General features: G+C 36.5%; 2 protein-coding genes across 7 annotated transcripts in view; one reads left to right on the plus strand and one right to left on the minus strand.

The window, feature by feature from the left end:
* LOC144977092 (transmembrane protein 170A-like) overlaps positions 1–7,683 on the plus strand; it is a 15,479-nt gene extending 7,796 nt beyond the window's left edge. The window contains exons 2-4 of the mRNA XM_078921887.1: positions 2,464–2,634; positions 4,435–5,235; positions 5,584–7,683. Coding sequence (XP_078778013.1) covers positions 2,464–2,634; positions 4,435–4,565 — 302 coding nt within the window. The 3' untranslated portion in view covers positions 4,566–5,235; positions 5,584–7,683. The remainder of the gene's footprint in view (positions 1–2,463; positions 2,635–4,434; positions 5,236–5,583) is intronic.
* Positions 7,684–11,625: 3,942 nt separating this feature from the next.
* The window catches only part of LOC144977089 (uncharacterized), a 71,834-nt gene continuing 58,402 nt past the window's right edge, over positions 11,626–25,057 (minus strand). For all 6 annotated transcript variants that reach the window (XM_078921881.1, XM_078921882.1, XM_078921878.1 and 3 more), the window contains 4 exons: positions 22,550–22,685; positions 21,557–21,703; positions 19,575–19,738; positions 11,626–17,396 (listed from right to left, as the gene is read on the minus strand). In XM_078921881.1, coding sequence (XP_078778007.1) covers positions 17,168–17,396; positions 19,575–19,738; positions 21,557–21,703; positions 22,550–22,685 — 676 coding nt within the window. In that variant the 3' untranslated portion in view covers positions 11,626–17,167. The remainder of the gene's footprint in view (positions 17,397–19,574; positions 19,739–21,556; positions 21,704–22,549; positions 22,686–25,057) is intronic.

Raw genomic sequence — 25,057 nt, forward strand, 5'->3', positions numbered from 1 at the left:
ATATGTTAATTTCCTTTATGATTATCATTGCTATGAAACATAAGCTATTTCTAATCTCTGCTATTGCTATGTTAATCTTAAAACAACAAACAAAATAAACAAAGACAATCAAACAACAACAAAAAAAGAAACAATCAAAAACAAAACAAAAAACAATGGCGTCATATAGCTGAAACATTTATTCTTCAAACGTACCACTATGATAATGTATGTAAAATAATGCAACCCATAAGGAAAATAATGGTGAATTCATTTCAGAATAAAGTTTAAAGATAGCTAGCTATCTTTTCAGTCCAAAGGCTATGAGACTTGTATTATTGTCAATACTACAAGCCTCATACTTAATGACTTAGTCACGAAATAACGATGTACCATCATTTTGTCCTGACATTAATAGGCAAATCATATTGTTTAGGTTCGATTCCAGAATGGAACCAATGAGAACATAAAAATCCAATATTCCAATGCACATAGATTAAGAATCTAGATGCCCGGAGTACATTTCTACAAAGTCTGTTTTATGTTTGTTTTTCATGTTTTTGTGTAACATGCTTGAGGTTCAAAGGTCATGCGATGTCCACTTAGTGATACGTCCCAATAATGTATGAGTAAAATAATGTTGACATGAAAATTGAAGCAGAGGGCTGAAATTTGGCATACACCAATCTTTTCATGTCTAGGTGATACATTAAAAAAATCAGCCTGTTTGTATTATTGGTTTTTGAGCTATGATACGTCCACACAATGTAGGATTTGGTGAGAGTCTTCTTAATGTGTCCGAGACACGTATGTGTGTGTGTGTGTGTGTGTGTGTGTGTGCGCGCGAGTGTTTGTATGCACTCGGCATGTTTGATGAGGTAAGCAAGCGCATGACTCAATCACTGACCCATTGAAATAATGGTTCCACACTCCCCTCTCTCGCTGATCGTGTCGTTCGTTAACGATGCTACTCGCTGACCGATGCTGCGAAGTGAGGCATGTTACATGTGCTTATCTCGCGCGTCGCGTGGCACCACATTAGGTGAATAATTGACCCCCACCCCCAATACACACACACGCACACAAACCCAACCCCCACCCAAATTTGTTTCGCCTATTATGTACTATTACAGACTAGGCTACTATGTAATATTACTCGTAACGAAAAATAAGAAAAGGAAAGAGGCTAGGCTAAAAATATTCAAATTGCCATTGTCTCTTGTTTTGCTTTACTTCGTTCGCAGTCCTAGGCTGGGGCAGGAAATGCTCGTTATTTCCGAGTTGACCTCTTTTTCATACTCGCTACTTTCATGCTAATTTTATTGACTCAAATAAGGGAAAAAAACGGGGATTTAGATTTTACTCGCTATTTCCGAGTTCTCGCTATTTCCGAGTACGTTACTTTCATGTTCTACTGTATTTTGCACCTCCAATGGAGGTGTAGAAAGACGCCACAATACTATGAATGCAAAATTGGCATCTTGACCTTTTATAGTCTGTTGCCTGGGAAATCATTTATCGATCCATTGTTTACTCACTGTCAAACATCATCACTTTGGTTTGGAACATTTTTTCTGTTTATGAGCGAGATACCTCATTATTTTTTGGAGGGCTATAATTATTTGTTTTGTTTATGAGCATTATTTTTTTTCTCTGATAATCTCCTTTTTTTGGGGGCGGGGCTCTGAATAGTTTTTATTTTTCTGAGCAAGACTTTTTTTTTCTTCGCTTGTTTGTTATGTCACTGACTGAATTTTTTTTCCCCTTTTTATTTGTTAGATATGTTTCTGTGATCGAGAATATTTAAAGATAATTCTGAATAGTCATTCTGTTTCTGAGCGAGATTTTCTCTCTCTGATTATTTGTCATTTTGTGAGCATTGAGCATCTTAGATCAAATTCCACTAAATGTGCTCAAAGTTCTTTACAAGGGGGGCCATAGCCAATTGTAACTCTTAACATATCTCTTTTTAATTTCATGACAGATAATTTCAATTGTCCAGTTGGTGTCGACTCATATGTTGACATTAATTAGTACATGTTTTAATGTTAAAAAAGGGGAGGGGGCAGGAAAAGCAATATTTGCAATATTAATTTCACTCTTTGAATGCAAATTGAAAAGAAGAAATTGATATCATCAGGATTTGAACCTACATTGTTGGCTCTGACAATCAGTCCTCTATCCAATTTGGCCACACTATTCACATGAATGATGATTAATTAAAATTTAATGTATTCATACAGTTGATACCACAGACATGGGTAAGAGGAGAAATTACTGCTCAGATGAGTCGATTTTCACATAAGTCAAACTTTTCATCGAGGTTAGGGTTAAAGTACAAACTCATTCCTGTTCCCCATCGTCATGGCAGGAAGAAAAGCTAATCCAAACAATCATGCATTTACATGTTCTCAAAAATCTGCAAATGGTCAGCAATGTTGTGTGCTTTCATTTCTTTTCTTTTAAAATTTTTTTCTTCACCAGAAATTTTCTACCCTGTCTTTTTATGGGCTTTATTCTCTTCCCTGTTGGTTCACTTTGTTGCCTGTATCATAGCCATCTGTCGATTACGGAAACATCGAATAGGACGGTGGATTCCTCTGGCTATCATTGTCATGGGTGTATTGTCCCCCTTGACAGGAGGTGTTGTCAGCAGTGAGTATACATCATCATCATTTATTTATTTATGGTCACTGCTTGGAACAGGAGGTTATATATTTATTCACTTATACTTATATAATTTAATTATTTTTCTGTTGATTTATTTATTATATTCACACACACCAACATATAATTATACTGACATAAATAGCATAATTTGTGAACGGTGGCCAAAACAAACAGTGCTGCAAATAGATGGAGCGAGACACACCGGGCACCAACTACCAACCAAGGTCAGCTTTTTAAGAAGGCAAAGTCGAACCCTTTTTCAGGTCAATCAGCAGTTGTAGGACAGTTCATTATAGTATGAATTGGAACCAAACAGAATTGAGAGGTGACAGTTACATCCCACATCATGAGATCACATCACTACTACAGACACGCAACAATTTGAAATTAGGGCAGTACACGGTACAGTAGTCGGTTGCCTGATGTACGCATTTTATTTAAAAGGGAGTATGTGTCGAACTTTGACAAAAGACGGAATCTTATTTTTTAAAAATTATGCTGTTTTTATTTCTAAACATGAAGTAGAGGTTGTGCATGACACCAAATCAACCAAAAGAGCCCCGCCCCTGCTCCCCTCCTCTCCAACTTGTTTTTGGCAAGGCACTGTTTCCTCAAACTTTTTTTTGCATGGCCCGAGGAGTTCAAGGAAACTGTGTTGGAGTATATATATATATATATATACACACTTATCTATTTTCCTTATTTATTTAATTATTTACTTAGTTTCCTTTAGTCTGTCATCTGCATTTTTTGCCAAATTGGGACCTAAAATTTGCCAAAATTTGCCCAAAAAACCCCCAAAATTTGCCAAAAAGATCAAAATTTGCCAAAAAATTTGCAGAGGAGAACTAAGCGTTTCAGTAAAAATTAACACGCGATACAGAAAAATATATATATATATATATAAAAGACAATTTATTACATTTAAGGTGGCTACATTTATTAATTTACACAATAGCGTTGTTACAAAGATTTTAAAGGATCATTATCCGTAGAGAGTAGCTTTCCTTGGTTTGGGCCCTGGCAAAGCTGCAACATTTCTCAAGTTTCGCACTTTTTTTTCGTTATTTTGTTTTTTTCACTTCTTTTTTTTCCCCAAAATTTGCCACGCGATTTGCCAATTTTCCCAAAATTTGCCACGATTTGCCAATTTTGTGAAATTTGCCAAAATTTGCGGATCGCCCTGATATTTGCGGCCGCAAAAAATGCAGATGACAGTTTAGTTAATTATTGATTTTATTTGTATTGATTGGGTATTCTATGTAAATGTATGTTTCATTTGGCATTGCCTAAAATAAACATATTGAACTTGAACTTGTCTTTTCTTATCATTGTATTGGTGCACACTATTTTGGTTTTGGAGTGCTGTTACTATTAGTGGTAGTGGCTATCAGTGGTGGGGTTGGGATGGGTTGAAAGCAGCGGAAAGGAGAATGGTAGAATTTACCATTGCATTGATCCAACCGGCCTTTAAGTAAGTGGTAAAGAAGGCGAGAGATGATGATTGTGCCAGGGATGAAAGACAGACACTGATTTACTGTATTTATGTAGGGAGATAACTCAAATTGTGTTCTTTGCATTTTTTATTTCCTTCAGATTTGTCTCCCTTCAAATACTGTATGCATGGATATAACTATAACGGGCCCCGGCTACAACAGGGATTTTTGCTAGTCCCAATATTCGCATTGTATCAGAGTTCAGCTGTGTTATTATTGTTATTCTTCTTCTTCCTCTGCTTCTTTTTATTAATAATATTATTGTCGTCTTTATTTTTATATTTCACAGGTGCAGCAGTGGCTGGAGTTTATCGGGCATCTGACATCGTGATGGGTCCATTCTATTGTTTGGTATGGGGTGTTGGGCAAACATTTGTTGTTGTTGTCATATCCTTCTCTCGCATTTTAGCTACCTTATGATGTTCATTCATTCAATCAATCACAACGCCATAAATTTTGCTTGGCTTCCCAATGCAGTCATATTGACTTCCCTCCTCGTCACAGGCTCCAAAGTTGTATTTCCTTTTTGTGGGATAAATTTTTGCTCATCCATTCTGTGGACACGTTTTCCATTTACTGGATGGAAATTGGGTGGAATGATGATGGAGTCAAAGGTTCATATAAGACATGTTTTGAAAACTGCTTGTTTGTTCCATCAATGGATTCATTTGATCGAAAATATGAATGCCCTCTTTAGTCTGGATATGAATAGAATCTTCACTCATTAGAATCACCCATTCTGTGGACACGTTTTCCATTTACTGGATGGAAGTAGGATGGAATGATGATGGAGTCAGAGGTTCATATAAGACATGTTTTGAAAACTGCTTGTTTGTTCCGTCAATGGATTCATTTGATCGAAAATATGAATGCCCTCTGTAGTCTGGATATGAATAGAATTTTCACTCATTGGAATCACATAAGCATTCATAATATTAATATGCAGAAATTCAAGTGGATCTATGGACTTTGGACAGAGAGTGGATACTACAAATAATTTTAGAAAACGTACCAATCTTGAATAAAAATGTAGATGATACCTATGACTTTGTATTTTTGGTTTTATGTAATCATCAGGGGGGGGGGGGGGGTAGTTTTGAGAACGCGGGTGGTTGGATGGGAGCATCACCCTTGAATCATATACCTATGATGTTCGCATGGGTGTACGATCCGATAGTGATGTCGTTTCTTCTCTTTACTAGCCTATACTGCTTCTTTGGTTTGTGATTGTATTTTTGACAGGGATATTTTTTTTTCTGTAAATCTTCTGCCTGTTTGTTCTTGGTTATTTATAATTTAGCTTATGATATCTTTAGGTTATGATTTTGATTTACATTTGTACTATTTTTGTTAGATTGCTTGTTTTTTTGTTTCAGCGGTCTCTCATATAACCTCAATTGTGTTGGAAGAGACCTAAAGCAACAAACAAACAAACAAGTTTTGAGAACATTTTCTCATTTCTTCAGCCAGGGATTGCTCAACAGCTGACATTCTTGCATCACAAGGACTGACATTCAGCTTTCATCTTCCATATCCAATCACCCATCAGAAATTACTCAAATCCACTTTCTAGTGGTTTGTTTGGATGGTGCATTGTTTCCAAGGGCAGTTACTTGATCACTGAATGTCTGGGGCAGACTTGCTGAGTAAAATTGAAAACTTTTTATTAGTCGAATGTCATACCATGAGAAAGATTCCTTCATTTCTCGACCATTTATTATGCCGGCTAGCATGACTAAACTTTCAACAGGAAAATGATTTTTTTTCTATTTCTTCAACACAGGTTCTTAAAAATTTGGGCACCGCTACAAAAAGGTTAATGCAGAGTACTGCCAAATTTCATTATTTTGCACCGAGTAGTTTATGAGGGAGGGGAAACTTATGTATGGAATGGGCCTCATATGTCAACGTAATCTGAATCATGCATTCTTGTAGAAATTTGTTTTCAAAAGCTTTGTTGTGCTTTGAGTCTGATACTGATGTCTCTTAGATGAAAAATCATTTGGTAAAAAATATTTTTACTTATGACATATTGTACATACAGTGCACTCTGGATACATCGACGTTGCTTAGGTCGATGTTCTTATCACTCATGACCACAATAAAATCACAAATAAACAAGAATTTTCAAAGCTAAGAATATCCGCAAACGATTGCCACACACCAATGTTTGTAGGTGCTTTGCCTGACATCCGTGCTCAATGTACATAAGCAGTCCCAAATAACTTTAATTTCTCTGTCTCACTTTTTACATCGTCGCAACTTCAAGTTCAAGATTTTTTATTATTTTTTTTTTTTAGTTTTAGTTCTAATCCCAGGCCATCCTATGTATTGGTCCTCTTAATTAGTATCAATTTTATCAAGAATTCAAGTCAAGTCTACAACTACAATGGCAAACCTATCGCTGAAAAGAAAGATCCAGCTGATCGATGCATTTGAAAAGTCTGGCAAGCTAGAGAAAATCATCGCAGAAGAAATTGGCATACCAGTTATTTCTGTCTCGATGATTTACAAGAAGCATGACCTTGACCTAGAGGCTCCTACGCTTCCGATTTTCGCCGAATAATTCAACTTAATTGGTCTACATTCCGCATTTAAGGCAAACATTCCGCTTTTCAGCTTTCCAATCAACGAAAAAAAATTTTTTTAAATCTCTAGTAAAATAAATTGAGCTATGGCTTATTTCATCAGCATCTCCTATGGTCAATCAACACACATTTAGTGTGTCTGATTAGTCCATTCAAATTGTGTGCAGCTGATGTCAGATAATATTATATTTTTGGGAGGGGGGTTGACAGAAGTGTTATTATTGCGTATGAGGTCAATGACCTAGGTAATATTATATGTTGGCTCCAATCGGTAATATTATTGAGTACTATTAATATTGATTGAGTATGGTCAGATTCTTTCCCTATTTAATTTTAGCCCTGTGTATTTGTGTGTCGGAATGGGCGTTTGTTTGATTAGGTGTGTTGAGGGGATGGGGTAGGAGGGTCCTGACAAGGTTAAATCCATCCAGTCAATGCTTTGTTCTGAGACTGCCAGGACCTGTGTGTTCTCTTACTTGACCCCCTTTTTACTCTTTACATAATCTGCACAATTTTTACACATTTTATATTTTATCATTTGAGTACTTTTGGATTGTCTATTACATTTTCTGTTGCAAAGCATGTCATAGTCAATAACAGTAAGTTGATTCCGCTTTTTGATCTCAAATTCTGCTTTTTTGTGTATTCTGATTCCTCTTTGGGGCTCTTGGGGGTAGGAGCCTCTGATGACCACTACAGGACCTCTACTTCTCAGGTCAATTCAACGCAACCAAGCAACGTCAGTGAAAAGCGCAACATGAAGGGACATATCAAGATTGGCTTACTTTGTTCACAAGCATTTTTGCTCATTTGGTTACACTCCGGTTAAGTTGATTCTTTTCACGGTTCCCCTGGGCATCGTCTTATCCGGAGTCTACTGTAATTGATTTTGAGGATAATGTATACACATTGTTGATATTCAATTATTAATCAAATTTTCATAAACATAACATCTTATTGTTGTGAAGTTATTTATTTTAAGAAAACTTAGCAATCCACAACATCAAATGGCTTAGTATTCACTTTACTATTTTTCCGCTTCCATGTGCTGTAAATATTGATTAAATTGTCAGTTTACAGCAACTGGAAAACAAAATACATGCCTCGTGAGAAAGATCACAAACTTTGCCATATTGTAGAGTTCAAACACTGAGTCAACATTGAAATTGCAACAAGATGATAGTTACTATCTTTTGTGTAGTGAATACTGGACAAAATTATCAGGTCACTTCCACTCTAGATGGACTGAGCACTTTAGTACACAGAGAGTGGTAGAAAATTAAAAAATTCAGGGTTGGGGGTCACAACATAGCATTTGGAGCATGGCCACTGTTATCATTCATTTTTTATGAGAGGTGATTTGTTTCCCCTTAAAAAATCATCTTTCGGTTGTCTTATATCATTACAAGCATGTTGGTTTATGTAATATTACACTCCAGCACGGTTTCCTTGAAGACCTCGAGACATGCAAAAAAGTTCAAAAGTTTGAGGAAAAACCGTGTCTTACCACAATGACGGCATGGTCTTTCCTTTTTACCCAAATGGTGCCGAGTTTGACAACCCGCAATGCATTGTGCTTGAGCAAGTCACCTGCATTTTGCAATGCTGCATCTTCAATGGCTTGTATTTGCTAAAGGCCCCATGGGCCCATCACTGCAAATGCTCAGTTAGTCCAATCAAATAGGGAACAGTCACTGATCACTTTGACGAGCAAATGCATTCAAAACTGTTTTGAAAGTTTCCAAGCATTCAACGTTCGTTTTGTCAGGTGGCAGGACATACCAGTCATTTACTGTTCGTTGGAATAAGCTGTGTTTGTATGTGTCTGTTCTTGTAAATGGTTGTATGTATTGTGATACATTGCTTATGTAGTTTGGGATGATGATGATGGGTGAGTTTGGGTCATTGTTGATGGTTTTGTTTCAGGTAACAGTAACAATACGGGATACCTTGCGCCGGTTTTTCAATGGAGGGAGGACGTCACACAACCCAGGTCTCTGGATTTTTTATCTGGTTGCGAATCTTGCAGCTGCTCTGCTCTTTTTCAATCTTGTCTATGTCATTTTTTTGTGTTGGGATCCCACACAGTGCTGGCATATTCTAATACTCATATTGGCCCGATAAGTGCTGTACAAGCCTGGGCTTTCATTCTTCGTGGGCATTGGTTTATGTTCCTTTTGAGAAACCCCTTTGCTGTAATATGTTCTATATGGGTTTGCCACTTTAGTTTCTTATTGAGATGTTCTCCGAGGTATTTTATGGAGTCAACATGTTGTAAGGGATGATCATGCATTTTGTAATTGTGAGTTATGGCTCTTTCTTGTTTGATATTGACATGACATAGCATTTTGATGGATGGAACTTCCATGTGCCATGTATCTGACCACGTCTGGAGGGAATCAAGATCTGGAGTTCATGCGTCTCTTTACTGCTATCTATTGTCCTGAAAAGAAGGCTATTGTCAGCAAACAGTTTAAGCCTTGTTTGTGGAGATAATTTGTTTCTAATGTCATTTATAATATAAATATCAAGAATTCCTGACCTCCCATAGTGGGCAGGAAGGTACTTACTATGTCTTTTATCCCCCTTTATCTGTCATCTGCATTTTTTGCGGCCGCAAATGGCAATTTGCGGCCGCAAATATCAGGGTGATCCGCAAATTTTGGCAAATTTCCCAAAATTGGCAAATCGTGGCAAATTTTAGGAAAATTGGCAAATTGGGTGACAAATTTTGAGAAAAAAAAAAGAAGCGAAAACAAAATAACGAAGAAAAAAAAGTGCGAAACTTGAGAAATGTTGCAGCTTTGCCTGGGCCAAAACCAAGGGAAGCTACTCTCTACGGATAATGATCCTTTAAAATCTTTGTAACAACGCTATTCATAATGTAGCCTCCTTAAATGTAATAAATTGCCTTTTATATTTTTTTTTTCTGTATCGCGTGTTAATTTTTACTGAAATGCTTAGTTCTCCTCGGCAAATTTTGTGGCAAATTTTGGTCTTTTTGGCAAATTTCTTGGCAAATTTTAGGTCCCAATTTGGCAAAAAATGCAGATGACAGCTTTATCTATTCTCCAACTTGGTTTCTGTCTTTGTCTTGGAATGAGATTACTTGGTTTTGTCTGGGCCCTGGCCGGATATCCTGGCTGAGACTGAGAGGGAAACAGTCAAATGTGTAGTTAGTTTTGATAGATGATGTTTTTTCCCTTGTAAATCATCTCTCTGTTACTGTTACGAACTGTAATATGTTTTGTTGATGTATTATAATAAATGATTTGCAAACATTTGAGTGTTTTCCTCTTAGTGGGGACCTGTGCTTGTGTCTGGATGAGACTTTTAGTTTTAGGTGATCTCAAACTAAGTACTTTTATAGTGTGCTCTTGGAATCTACCTCTGTTCCCCATTTAAACCAATTCCCCTTTCTTTGTCTTACCTTGTCTTGGGTGGTTTAATTGTAATTCTGTAACTTTTTACTATCCCATTTTCTTCCTTTTTACTGGCGCTGATATGACCTTAATGTGTTGCAAGCGCCGTAAAACCCTTAAAATCATACAAAACAAAACCAAACAAATATCAAGAAGCACAAAGGCCCAAGTACTGTTCCTTGCAGTACTGATAATACATTACATTTTTCGCTTGAGAGGTGTCACTTATGCGAAATGGTGAAGGAGTGCATGTCTATGTGTGTTTCACACAATTTTAAATCGACAGCATCAATACAAAAATTCTGGTGCAATGAAAACGCATGCTTTCCAACCAATGATATCCAGTCTCCTCTTGCCTCTAGGCCAGTTGATGAGGGTGTTTTCCATAAGTGATGCAAAGCAAGACAAACACCTTGCTTAGCTTTTCTGGTGCTTCACATTGCACAAGAGATCTCCAAGCCGGTTGTCTGCTTTGTGACAAGGGAGTACCACGTCGTTCGACCAGCTGGTGAGCACTCGAAACCAACGGAATACGCCTCAGTTATAAGATACTGCATTATCGATCTGTTATCCCTATCTCTGATCTCACACAGGATTATGAAGCAAATAGGCATTAAACCATCCCAACTTTTGGATGTTCGTTGTGGTGTAATGGTAGCACGTCTGACTGGTAATCAGGAGGTTTGTGGCAGGCTGATTTTTTGGGATGGCATTTTTCTTGTATTTTTCTACCTGTTTTGTCTGACACTGTTTCATACAGATCTTTGTGAATAACATAATTCAATCCATTCCTATCACTAACAACTGGCAAATGCAAGGTTTCATTGCACTCTTGCTTTATCAAATGGGACGACTAAGGCTTATCAGAATTTTTAAAAAATGAATTCTATACTATAAATTAAATTTTTCCATAATCTGGAAAATGACAATGACAGATCTTTAAAAGCATTTCTCTGCAATTTTCGCGAAGTGTGTAGACTTTCTGCTTCCAACTCGACAAAGATTTTTAGTTTAATATTGATAGTGATATTCTCTTTGCTTCCATGTTACATGTTGTTGATAGTTGAACGATCGAACATGAATGACAAAACTCATAATGCTTATAACTTTTACAGATAAAGTAAATTGAAAACTGATTCATTGCTTTCAGCCAATTATTAGGACAACGCATTTTGTACTGCCCACACATACATCAATGCAGTGCGCCCTGCACCTCAGCAGAAATTCGGCTTGCAGAAAAGTAATGACTAGTGCACATAGGTCACTCTTTCCATGTAAATGAGATTTCTTCTCAAAACTTTCCATGACAAGAATGCTTTTCAAAAGGTTAGTCCAGTTAAGAATTAGATGTTTTTTATTCAAATGCTAGGAAAGAAATGATAGCTCATCTGTAGATCATGTGTGTTTCATGATTCTTAATTTCACACAATTGTTACTCCTTGAAGCTCAAAAAACAAAACAATGATGAAGTTGAATTTAAGTCCCAGTTTAATTAACAAAATTGAGACGGTTGTTTCATGTAAAAAGTAATGAACAATGAATACAACGTGAAACAAATGAGTGTAAAAAAAAGGGGTTACAAACACACACACACACACCCTCTCTCCCTCTCTCCCCCCCCCCCTCTCTCTCTCTCTCTCTCTCTCTCTCTCTCTCTCTCTCTCTCTCTCTTTCTCTCTCTCTCTCTCTCTCATTTTGTAAAAGATGACAGATAAAAGGAAATTGAATAGATTCACTCTCGACTCTTCTTAACAGAGTTCACAATGATGGAGAGTTATCATTATAATATGAACTTTATCAAGAACACCCACATTTACCTCCCTAATAACCTCTTTGTAAAATACTCAACACGGAAAACTCGAAAACACGGAAATCTCAAACAAATAGACCCGGTTCCGACTTGTTCGAGATTTCTTTGCTCGAGTGTATATATATGACATATTATAAGGGGTTGGTGTGTGGGGCCGGGGGTGGACAGGTGCTGTATCACAACATTCATTTATCGTCGTAGCCAACCATGCCATGAGCAAATCATGGCGCCTGGCATTGGAATTAGAACAGCAGAGGTTTCGGTTATGCGAAACAGGGATAGTCTTTGAGTGGCTGTGTGTGTCTGTGGTTACCTGTCAATGTAACAACAAATCATCAGTGGCCAAAATCGGTTGCATTAAAAAAAAAAGCAACTATTAACTTTAATTAATCTTTTCTTTTTTAAAAACCACTGAGTCAACATTGAAATTCTGGTTGGGATTCCTGACCACCTATAGTGGGCAGGGAGGTACTTACTGTGTCTTCTATACCCCTATATCTATTTTCCAACTTGCTTTCTGTCTTTGTCTTGGAATGAGATTACTTGTTTTTGTCCTGGCCCTAGATGGGAGGGAAACAGTCAAATATATAGTTAGAGTTTTGGAAGATGATATTTTATGTCTTGTAAATCATCTCTCCGTAATGCACTGTATTATGTTATGTTTATTTATATACACTCCAGCACAGTTTCCTTGAACATACCGTTTCCTCAAACTCATTCGAATGTCCTGAATTGTTTCCTTAGTATTATTTGTTATCCATTCCTTTCCTTCCTCGAACTAATTTTTACCCCAAACATGGTTTCCACAAGCTAATTTCACCCAGCCAGTGTAAAAAATTGGATTAAGTGAAGGATTTTTTAAAATGCATGCGACCTGTGATTTCAACCTGACGATTTACTGTGACATTGACGGTCACTCATGTGTGTATCCAGCTACACACGCACTCCATCGCCGTTTCACATAACACACCTCTGTGTTCATTCTTACCACTTCCCCATTTATTCTAATTTCAATACAGTACATGCCGGCATAAAGCACGTTTCGGACTCAAGCACGTTAAACTGCTCTTACCAAATTTTTACTACATATATAAATTGCACGGCAACTTCGGCTTCCGGCACGCTTCATTTACAAGACAGTGAATACAATCACTGGGGCCGACATACTACTTTCAACAATGACCCATTAAAATTCGAACAGCACAGCGGTGAGTGTGTTAAGACAAACACAAAGAACGTAAGTAATAGTAATAGAGCTACACATCGAAGTACGCGTGATGTACGAGTGCTGCAGTTCCCCTGTGCCATGTGGGTAGTGTGTGTGTAGCTTTGACACCCGTACACAGCGGTGAGCATAGCCGAGTCTCGTGCGTGCTACACACACTTCCTGTCGTTTATAAACGGACAGTGTTGCCAACCTGGTGTATTTTTGCCATCAGTAACAGTGAAAAATGGATGGCGGATTTTTAAAACACTATTTCTTCCTCCCCCCCCTCCCCCAAATGTCTTCTAACAATAAACGTAATTCTCAGCCAACTCTTATTGACTGAAAAATTATAGGTGTATCTGAGACAATGAAATGACATTGGTGGATTTTTGATTTCACGTTAGCTGAATTTTGTCGAGAGCACCTGGCAACACTGTAAACCGGTTATCATTTCATTTCCCATTCGACCAGACTGAACAACACCTCGTTTCCGTACCGATTATTACCAACTGAGATTACGTTACAGGACGCCTTATATTAAATTTGATTGAGCAAATCCAACATCATGGCAGCCACAAGAACTTGTCTCACTATGGAGCAAAAGTTGAAAATTATGGAAGAGATAGAATCGAGCCAAGTTCCAAACTTTGCGGAGACAGCACGAAAGCATGACGTTTCAAGATCAGTCATTTCCAGACTGGAAAACTAGAGAGGAAACCTGTCGCCGCACCGCTACACATTTTCAGAATCTTTCAAACGGAAAATTGTTTCAAAGAAGAGGATGTCAATATTGCTCTTAACATCTGGCTAGGGCTGAAAAACAACCAGAAGAATGCTCAACGGGCCCATCCTGAAACAGAAAGCTCAACAATTGGTGGAAGAAATGGGTCACGACTTCACACCATCGGATGGGTGGTTGAGCCGCTTCAAAGAATGCCACAGCATCACATTCAAACGGGAGCATGGGGAGAAAAAATGCACAAACTTCAAGTCAGCCCACCACTGGAGAGAGCGTGTGATGGATACTTTACTAAAGGATTATTCACCAATGACATATACAACGCCAATGAAACAGGCATCTTTTACAAAGGTCTCCCGGATCGTGGCTTTGTTTACAAGAATGGAAAAATCAGTGGTGGCAAAAAGCAAAAGGACAGGTTCACTGTTCTCATCCAATATGTCTGGCACTGACAAAAAGAAACTTCTCATAATTGGGAAAAGCAAATCGCCTCAAGGCTTTCCCAGCAATGTGTCGAAGCTTCCCGTTGTTTATAAACATTCCGAAAATGCATGGATGACATCTGACATTTTCACCGATTTTCTTCGAACGTGGACAAGTCACTCCGCCTTCAAGGAAGATCAATTGTGCTTCTTGTTGACAACTGCAGTGCGCATCCCAACCTAACAGGTCTTACTTGCATTAAGTTGGAATCTTTACCCCCGAATACCACCGCGACACTTCAACCCATGGACCTTGGTCATAAGGAACTTTAAATGCCATTATCGTGCTGCGCTAAACATCATCATCATCAGCGAGCTTGATTCTGATGAGTCAAAGAAAGCCATCGACATACTGCCTACCATCACTGTTTTGAGAGCCATATACTTGATGCAAGAAGCATGGTAGTTGGTTACTCCCGAGACAATAAAAAACTGCTATAAGTATAAGAATGCAGGTTTCGTCATCAACCCAGCAAGCGACGACGTGACAACTGCTACCACCCCCCTGACGTTCATTCCACCAGAAAACTTGGATCCCAGAATATTCGAAAAATTCATCGCCGTGGATGACGACGCTCCTGTGACTGGCGAATTAACAGACAAGGAAATTGTCCAAAACGCTCTGGAAAGGAAGCGGCCCCGAGTTGAGGTGGAAGAGGAGAGTGTTGATGAAGAAGTAGAAGAATCAGCGGTCAAAATGCCTTCTTCCTCTGAGCTGTTGCAAAGCCTGAACACTATTCGTTTGTTCATGGAGTCTGGTGGCCTCACATCTCAAACTAAATTTGAGGCAATTACAAGAGCTGTACAGGGGAGTGTTATTTCAAATCAAAAGCTAAGCACTCTTACTGATTATTTCCCCTCAAAATGAAACAGCCCCGATCCTTCCCAACACCCAACTTTCTCTACCATGTCAAATTATTCCATGTTTTTATTTTCACTACCTTTTCCATACCTTTTGATTTCTTCATTACTCTTTCCTTATTGTTATTGCAATGATAAATAAATAAATAAATTAAAAAAACAACAAACAAACCAAAAAGAAAAAACCCAAAAATATAAATCACCGTAGACTTGTGCGCGACCATGAGTTCCAAAGGGAAGAAACTGTGGAAATTCTCTACATGGAAATCTCTACTTCGCACTCAAGCACGGTTCGGCATTAAGCATGCTTATGCCCTCTCCCAAAGACCATGCTTAAAGCCGGCATGTACTGTACCACGCGCCATGATTTTGCTAATGCTTGTTATGACAGTAAATGAATGTTGTGATACAGCACCCCCCCCCCCCCCCAAACACACCAACTTCTTGTAACATGTTATGTATAAAGTTATTTCCCTCAACATAGGCAATAAAGTAAATAAATAATAAAGCTCCCTTTATTCATCCTCACGTGGAGATTTGTCTGAGGGTCTATTACAAGGGAAGACGGAAGTGTGTCAACTGCAGCTCAGCGCCGCAAATTGAGCTGTGGAGAGGTGGCTTGTTGAAGGCCACATAACACGGTTAATATTCTAACTAGGTATATTTCAGGTTCGAAGCTAAGACCATATCGTTGCACCTCCCTGATCCCCCCTCCCCACTCTCCATCAAGTTGTTTTGGCGCTGTAAAACCCTTTTAAAAAAAACATCTCCATTGTTGACATAACATTACACACATATGAGTAGAAATGAAAACACAACCATAGAGCTAAGGTAGCTATTCATAATAATTACTGATCTGATCGATACTGATGGACTATGGGGCTCAATAATTCAGAGGTAAGCAAAGGGATGAGTTTTGATGTCAGATGTAGTTGAGATAATTTTCTGAACCTTCCAATTAGTAAGCGCAATAGTAAGTGATACATGAGTTTTTGGGTAGATTACCGTTTACATCTAGTTAAAAAATGCCTTGGGATAGACTTGCATCCTATCCAAAAAGTAACAAGCAATTGCAACTGTTCATTTAATGCTACAGAAATGAGGATTAACTCAAAAGCCTTTTCCGGTGGACTCGCTTCTGTCCGCAAAGGTCAGTGGTTTACCCACTACAAACATTCCTTTGCACTCAACTCTTTCCTTTCTCTACTAATTGTGATTGATCACATAAAATTACAATACTGCAATGTTGCATGCAAAACAAGGATTTGAAAGAGTTCCTCTCTGAAGAAGTCCTTTCTCAACAATTTTGTAGATCTCGTCACCTCATGATAAAAGGTTACAAAATGTTAACTTTGTTTTGATACCATTAATAAATCATTCTGGGATATTTTATTGTTCTATTTTAACCAAAGCTTTTCACTGTAAAAAATTAAATATCCTAAATCAAGATTTTAAAAATAAAATCAAACTGACATAGAAGAGACATCTTTTGTACTTGCCCAGTCTACTTATTTCACACAAAAAAAAGGACTTTTTCATTCTCTCTCACTCTCTCTCACTCAAATAATTATAATTTTTAGTCTGTTATAGTTACAAGATTATTTGATGTTTTAGCGTGATTGAGAACCATTAGATTTCTTATTCTTTTAAACGGAGTGAAAAAAGAAAACATCAATATCAAAAGTTACTGCTACCAATGCCAAATACAGGAATATTTTGATTAAGTTCATGTTAGGCTTTTTGAAAAATAATGCAACACCATAAAATGACTATCATCAATTCTTTCCAACATCCCAAATAACATTTTAAAATAAATAAAGCCTTACATGTTATCTTTCAAGATCTCTTAACACAGTGGCAATAAAATTAAGTTAAAAGTCACTCAAATTCATTCATATAAAATGTCATAACTGTCAAGAATTATACAGCCCTCTTATATTATCCACATTGACAGGAATATGCTGATTATCAATATCGTTATCATCATCATCATCATCATCCTCATCTGCCATACTGTCATCATCTCTCTGAGTGCTCGATGAGATGAACCACGAGAAGAGTACAATGATAAGAAACACAGCCAGCGTGTACAAGATGGTCATTTCATAGTTGTGTCTCAGTTTTAGGGTAAAACCGATGTACCTAGTGGAGAGATGAGATTACTTTAAAATGGAGCAGGTATTTATTTAGAATTGGTGTGTGTGTGTGTGTGTCAGGTGGGGGGGGGGGGGGAAGAAGGGGAGGACAAGCTAAGAAGAGAGGCTGATAATCAACGAAGTAATTTCATTCTGTATGGCAAGATGCTATTGATATCAGAATCGGGTGTAGGATTTACCAGTTACTTTTTACACTTATTTGGGGCCCCCGATAGCTCAGTTGGTAGAGCACTTGTTTCACAAACAAAGGGACAGTGAGACTACGCAGAAGTCGAGATTTTTTCTGACCCTTCCTGTCCACCCAGCAGTGATTGGGTAGTTGGGTCTATTGTATCTGGTGGAAAGTACTTTGTGATAGACTAGTGTCTTATCCAAAGGATTGCAAGCAATTGCTATTGTCCGTTTCATGCTATAGAAACTGGTATAAAGTCTGACTCCATGGGCCTAATGGCTCTAAAGGACTACTTTTTACACTTATTTGCTTACTTTACAAAACAATTAGGCATGGTGAAGATTAAGATTCACTACAAGAAACGGAAAATATGGAGTTCAAACCCAGTAAATGTGAAGTCATGCGAATCACAGACAAGCGAGAAAGATCCAATAGATTCACTACTCAGAATACTCAACAAAGAACTCAATGTTGTTCAATCAGTAAAATATCTTGGGGTTACTATACATCAATCTCTATCATGGAATGACATTATAACCAATGTAACATTGTAACAAAACAAAGCCAATGAAACAAATGCTTTTTGAACAGAAACATCCAAACGTGCCTAAAAGAAATTAAAACAAGCTACTTCATAGCATTATTTTGACCTATAATGGAATAAGCCAGCTCAGCTTGGGACCCAGAAGCATCAAACATAACACTAATTTAAATGGTACAACAACGGGCAGCTCAATCAGTGTTTGGCAAATTCAAAACAAAAAGCCATTAAGATTTACATATTATTATTATTATTATTATTATTATTATTATTATTATTATTATTATTATTATTATTATTATTATTATCATCATTATTATTATTGCTACACACAGTTTTGTTTGTTGGTACATTTTATCTGACTGCCTGACGAGTATTTTAATTAAATTGCAAAGCATCAATACCCACACTCATCATCAGGTAGTCAAGGTTTTGGCATCTGTCAATCACATGTCATGTGCCAAGTCGACAGAAATATATGTTGATGATGGAATCGCTCCCTAACAACATTTTAAAAAATACATTTATAAAAATTTATTTCTAATTTCAACAATTTTTGGAGTAGACACATAATTCTTGGTATCAAAACAAATGTGACGCTTATCAAGAATCTGAAGTCAAAACAGAGAAAATCTTAAATAAATTGTCCACTTTTTTACACTGCTATGCCCAGGATCGCTGATCGCTCAGGAAAATATTGGATCAGCCACACATCATGCTTGTCCCAGTTATTTAACGGACATGTTTATACTACTGCCCTAAGTACATCAATCAATTCTGCTATGCATTACAATCAGTTACAAATTGTATGCCACATGTTTTTAAAATAAAAAATCACCAACCAATTATTTAAAAAAGCGAAATATGTGGCAAAGACTTTATTCTTTAAAAAAAAACTTTTTAAGTAAATAAAAAGAGACGATATATGCGGCAAAGATATGGCGAAGGCAAAATTATGTGGATGCAGTGGCATTTTCCTGGAGGGATAGGTAGAGCACTTGACCAACATACAAACAGACCTTGTAATTACATCTCCCTCACCACCCCCTTCCCCCCCCCCCCCCCCCCCCCCCGCTTTCCCTCCACAACTATAAGCACTCTTTCCTTCTTCTGGCCTCCATTTAATATGATTGATTGGGTAATGTGGATTAAAAATAGATCTGATGGAAGTACTCTGTGTTTAACTTTCATCCTTGTGAGCAGTTAATTAAAAGCCATTACAGAAACTGGGATAATTTCCGATTCAATTTGTTTGTTCTAGTATCTCTGAAGGAATATTAAGCCAGAGGATGGAGTTGGGCAGAAAAAATGTAATCCCTTAACTAGAGATTGTAAAGTGTCTTAAAATCTATTTTTTAGAAAGGAAAGTCACTTCCACCACTCCCCCCCGCCCCTCCCCCAAATAAAAAAAAAAACAAAACAAAAAAAACTCACATGAAACCATTTCTTACCCTTTTTTACAAGTAACGACCAAGTCCATGATACCATCATTATCAAAGTCCCCATATACCAGAGGGCCAGTGGGTGGTGCAGGGAGGGAATGCTCTGCCAAGATTGTCCCTTCTACCAAGTCTACCACTGAAATACTGTACATTCCAGTCACTGCAGCAGCAATCTGTAAAGCCCAAAATAATTTTTTATAAATATTGTATCAAATGTTTGTTTGTTTTTTTTGTTTTTTAAAAAAAATTTTCAATGATTTGAAATTCAAGACTGGTGTAGTAACGTGAACTTTAACTTTCTAAAAATAATTCCTACTAAATTTTGCCTTTACATTGAAGGTTTTAGTTCATCTTAATTGATACCAGGGCACAAATGAACATAAAATCAATTTTTTCAAAAGGCCGAACCAACTAGTTTACTATTTCCATTCAATATTCTCACTACTATTGATGCTGAGAACAGACATTTGCACTTGGTTGCTTCATGCAAACTAATTATATTAATCCATCATGGTTTGTTGCCAATTCAATTTCAATGCATTCCAATTTCTGATAGTTAGGAAGGAAAAGGTAATTTATCTACCTATAGAAAGTGATTGCTTGATATTGGATGTTTGGTGAGTGTGTGATACGTATGCAATGTCACCATGTTGAAAATAACTAGTAACTATCGAAAACTTTTGTTAGTCCATGATGGAATTTGTTAAAACTGACAGTCTAGCACGTTATCCTCTTACTCTTAATGTCCAGTTGACTTAGTTCTAGATCATGTGTCTCTCTCATGCAATGTATATTGTGAATGTACATTTTTTCATTAGCCATTTTTAAAAATGCGTTAACTTCTACAAATGTGGGCTCGCATACTCCATTGTGGACTGGAAGTGCACTTGACGTGCTGACAAATTTGCTCTTCTTTAAGAACTTGAGAGTCATGTTGGATAAAAAATATAAGAGAAATCTTGACAAGCAATTAAAGTCAGGTCTCTCTAATCCCAAACCCCACAATCCGGATGTCTCCATTATCCGGACATCACCTGGAGACAGATTTTTTTCTTCTTTATTTGTACACCGTAATCCAGAAATTCTTGTTTCCAGATCTCTTATTTTGGGAACAACCCATTAAAAGATAGAGGATTTATGACTTTATAATCTGAACATCACACTTTCCAAAACCAACTCTCCACCTACTCTAGTTCAATGCAATCAAAAAATGATTGAAGTATAATCCGATTTAAAGAGCTTTGTTATATCAAGTTAAGGTCAGGGAGGTAACTTATTAGTCTATCCAGTCAGAAATTGACTCAGTTGTCAATTTCCTTATAAAACTATTTCATGCATTGAAAAAAAAAACAGTAAAAATTAATCTAAATAAACTTCACTTCATTTTTGTATTAAAAAAAAACAACTAATCATCGCACAATTAGCTTAGACTAGATGATGAGCGATGATAGCGTCTCAACTCACACATTTTTGTTTCATTCTCACTCTGCCTTTCCAAGCATTTAGATAATTGCATGCCTGTTGCAAGGGAAAGATGACTCTAACGACAAATATTAGTCAAAAAAAGAGTCACTCTTAGTTAAGTTTAGCCAAGCTTAACAGGAAGCTGAGTTATCTTAATGGAGATACGTATTTATTAAAGGAGGATAATTGATAGATTGAACAAATGTCTGTGTCGCTGAAGGGTTGTTCTCTTTCAGTTTTGGATAAAATAAACTTTTTTTTCTGGTCCCCCGGAGTCTATCTTAAGCGGACTGCAGTGTAATGATTTAGAGTAGAAAAATCAGGACCAGCCTTAGAGTTTATCGTAAGTGAGAGTTTATCTTAACGCAGCTTTTCTTAAGCGGACTGCTATGTATGTTAATAATAATTAGCAAGTTGTTTGATCATAAATGGTTTAGTAAAAATATAATTATACATAATTGATATACCTCAATATTGAAAAAGCAAAGTTTTATGGAAAATGTTTTTATTTTTGTGTGTTACCATACCTTTGGACCAGAGACAACAAGAGGCATGAGAATACAATCGGGCTGGAAAGAAATCAGAAACTCTTCTTTAACTTCATCTGATATAGGGGGGCCTCCTGATCTACGTAAACTCAATGACAAATCAGCCCATTTTGATTCTGTAGCAATCTGAATAAACAGAAAGAGAAAAAATACAACATAAAATGTTAAATCTTACATTCTCATTCAAAATAATTAGGTTATTAAAGAAAGGAAAACTTTAAATTAAATCTTTAGGATGAGCTCAAGAAATTTTTATCTTTCACTCCTTGTCTTCAAAATGTACAGTTATTATTATGTAGAAGGCCAAACTTTGCTTACTTGGACAAAGGACACTATAATAAGACAAACACAGTCAGGAGATTTTCTGACCTTGTCATCTACCCGATGAACGCGCTATGGACACAGTTGCTAGATTCAAATCCTTTGTCCATTGTTTACTTAGAATCTTATGGATGGACAGGCAATTACCATGTCTCTCAAATTCTTAATCATATTTTGATGTTGACTGCTTGTCATATCAATCAATAAAGAAAAGATATAAAGGACTTTAATGCTCCAATGGCAGTCAAAAGCCTGCAACTAACTCTGTGATGGCAAGTTTTAGCATGGTCGTTTATGTAAAACAAATTATAAATGTTAGTGGTCATCTGTGTGAAGAAGACAATTATATACAGAGGATATTTTATCTTAAGGAAGTTTACCTTAAGTTTATCTTATATTTGGCTTATGAACAATTTTCGTCTTACACAGATTTGACTGCAGTAAGCAAACATTGGTGCAAGTTATAGTACAGATAGAAATTAAATATGAATAAGCAAATACTGGTGTAAGATATAAAGTTAATATCCCCCCCCCCCCCCCAAAAAAAAGGATTCTTTTTTTGTTTGTTTGTTGCTTTAGGTCTCTTCCAACACAATTGAGGTTATAAGGATCTAGAATGACAATGACAATGATGAAGAGTGCCATATGTACCTGCCAGTGTATGTTGCCATCCATCCCAAAAGAACTGACGCGTCCCATTCCACCGAAAGCAATCACATCGTATGTTGTATCTTCAAAAAGGTTATGACCCAGTAAATGACGCACAATACCAGACTTCCTTGCAATGCTGGAAATTTATGAAGCAATGCCAAAGCTGATGAGAAAAATAACAATAAAGTAAACGATAGTAATGATAGTGATGATGTTAATAATAGCTAATAATAATAACAATAATAATAATATAATAATAATAATAATAATAATAATAATAATAAAAAATAATTATGATAAAAATAATAATAATAATAATAATAATAATAATAATAATAATAATAATAATAATAATAATAATAATAATAATAATAATAATAACAACAACAACAACACCATCAACAACAGCAACAACAACAACAACAACAACACCAACAACAGCAACAACAACAACAACAACAATAATAATTATTAGTATTTTCATTATTATTATTATTATTGTTATTGTCATTATTTTTATTATTATCATTATCATCATTACTATTATTATTATTATTATTATTATTATTATTATCATCATTACTATTATTATTATTATTATCATTAATATTTTATTATTATCACTATTACTATTGTTATTGTTATTATCGTTATCATTAGAGACTGGTGTAAAACAGGCTGTGTGTTATCGCCATTCCTCTTCCTATTGGCACTTGATTGGGTAATGAAAGATTCGATGAATGGGACCAAAACGGGAATGATATGGACTTTTTCAGAGATGTTGGAAGATTTAGATTTTGCAGATGACATTGTTCTCCTGTCACAAAAATTGCAGGACATGGAAACAAAAACACAGATGATCGTCCACAATGCCCTGAAAAAATGCCTAAAGATAAACATAGCCAAAACAAAAACAATGAGAATAAATGCAAAACAAAAAGAACCTATCAAACTATTGGGAGATGAGATAGAAAACGTGGATGAATTTTGCTATCTTGGAGCTAAAATGTCTGAAGATGGGAACTCAGTAAAGGAAATAAATGAAAGGTTAAAAAAAAGCCTATAAAACTTTTGGCACCCTAAACAAACTTTGGAATGCAAAGAAAATTTCAACAAAAACAAAGATGCTCATATTCAAGAGTAATGTGTTATCAGTTCTTTTATATGGAGCAGAATCTTGGGAATCAACAAAGACTGTTTGTTGCAAATTAGATGTTATCCAAAACAAATGTCGAAAAATCTTCCACATTTTTTGGCTCAACAAAATATCAACTAAAGATTTTCTACAAAAAGCTGACATGACCCCCATTTCTGAAACAGTCAAATCAAGAAGATGGATATGGATTGGCTATGTTTGTCGGATGAAGGAGGGAGCAATCCCGAAAACAGAGCTTAGATGGACACTGCAGGGTAATCGCAATAGCGGAAGACCACTGGAAACTTGGAGAAGATCAGTGGAAAGAGAGATGACAATGACATCCTTCGGTTTGACATGGGGTGAGGTCCGGAAGCTGGCAGAAGACAGAAGTCACTGGCATTCCTTACTGTCGACCTTATGTGTTTATGAAACACCAAAGAGGAGGAAGTAAGTAAATAAGTACCTATCATTATTATTATTATTATTATTATTATTATTATTATTATTATTATTATTATTATTATTATTATTATCATTATCATCATCATCATCACCATTTTTTCGAATTAATAGAACTAAGTTCATTAGCCCCAAAAATAAAGAAAGATACAGTGGAACCTCCCGATTACGACACCTCCGAATAGCGACAACCTCCTGATAACGACATTGACCCGTGGTCCCGATTTTTTTCTATTTAAGATCAGTAAAAAAAAACCTCCAAATAACGACGCACTTTTTGATAAAACCTCCGAATAACGACATCATTTTGGCGATTTTCGGCAGTTTTCGTAGATATCTGATACTAAAAATACCGAGTATGAGTACTCAACGTTTATAAAAACGATTCCTGCATGAACCAATGAGAACGCAGCTTTTGAAACCAATGAGAACGCAGCTTTTTTTTGACGAATCTTGGCTGATATGCATTAATAAAAACCAAGGTATAAATGTAAGTGTAAGCAAGTAAACACAAAATCTTGGAAAATGTGATATTATGTGGTGATAGAAGTAGTAGTAGTAGTAGTAGTAGTAGTAGTAGTAGTAGTAGTAGTAGTAGTAGTAGTAGTAGTAGTAGTAGTAGTAGTAGTAGTAGTAGTAATAATAATAGTAGTAGCAGTATAGTAGTAGTAGTAGTAGTAGTAGTAGTAGTAGTAGTAGTAGTAGTAGTAGTAGTAGTAGTAGTAGTAGTAGCAGTAGTTGTAGTAGTAGTAGTAGTACTTGTAGTGTTTTTGTGGGAGGAGGAGGAATTTTATCTAACTCGCAGCGTCCGAATTACCTGTTTCTGTTTGTTTAAAGGGTTTTACAGCGCTTGTGACACATCTATGTCATATCAGCGCCAGTAAAAAGGAAGAAAATTGGATAGTAAAAAA

Source organism: Berghia stephanieae, chromosome 7 (assembly GCF_034508935.2).
Source record: "Berghia stephanieae isolate SIO BIC M18660-M18661 chromosome 7, UCSD_Bste_1.3, whole genome shotgun sequence".
Taxonomy (NCBI): domain Eukaryota; kingdom Metazoa; phylum Mollusca; class Gastropoda; order Nudibranchia; family Aeolidiidae; genus Berghia; species Berghia stephanieae.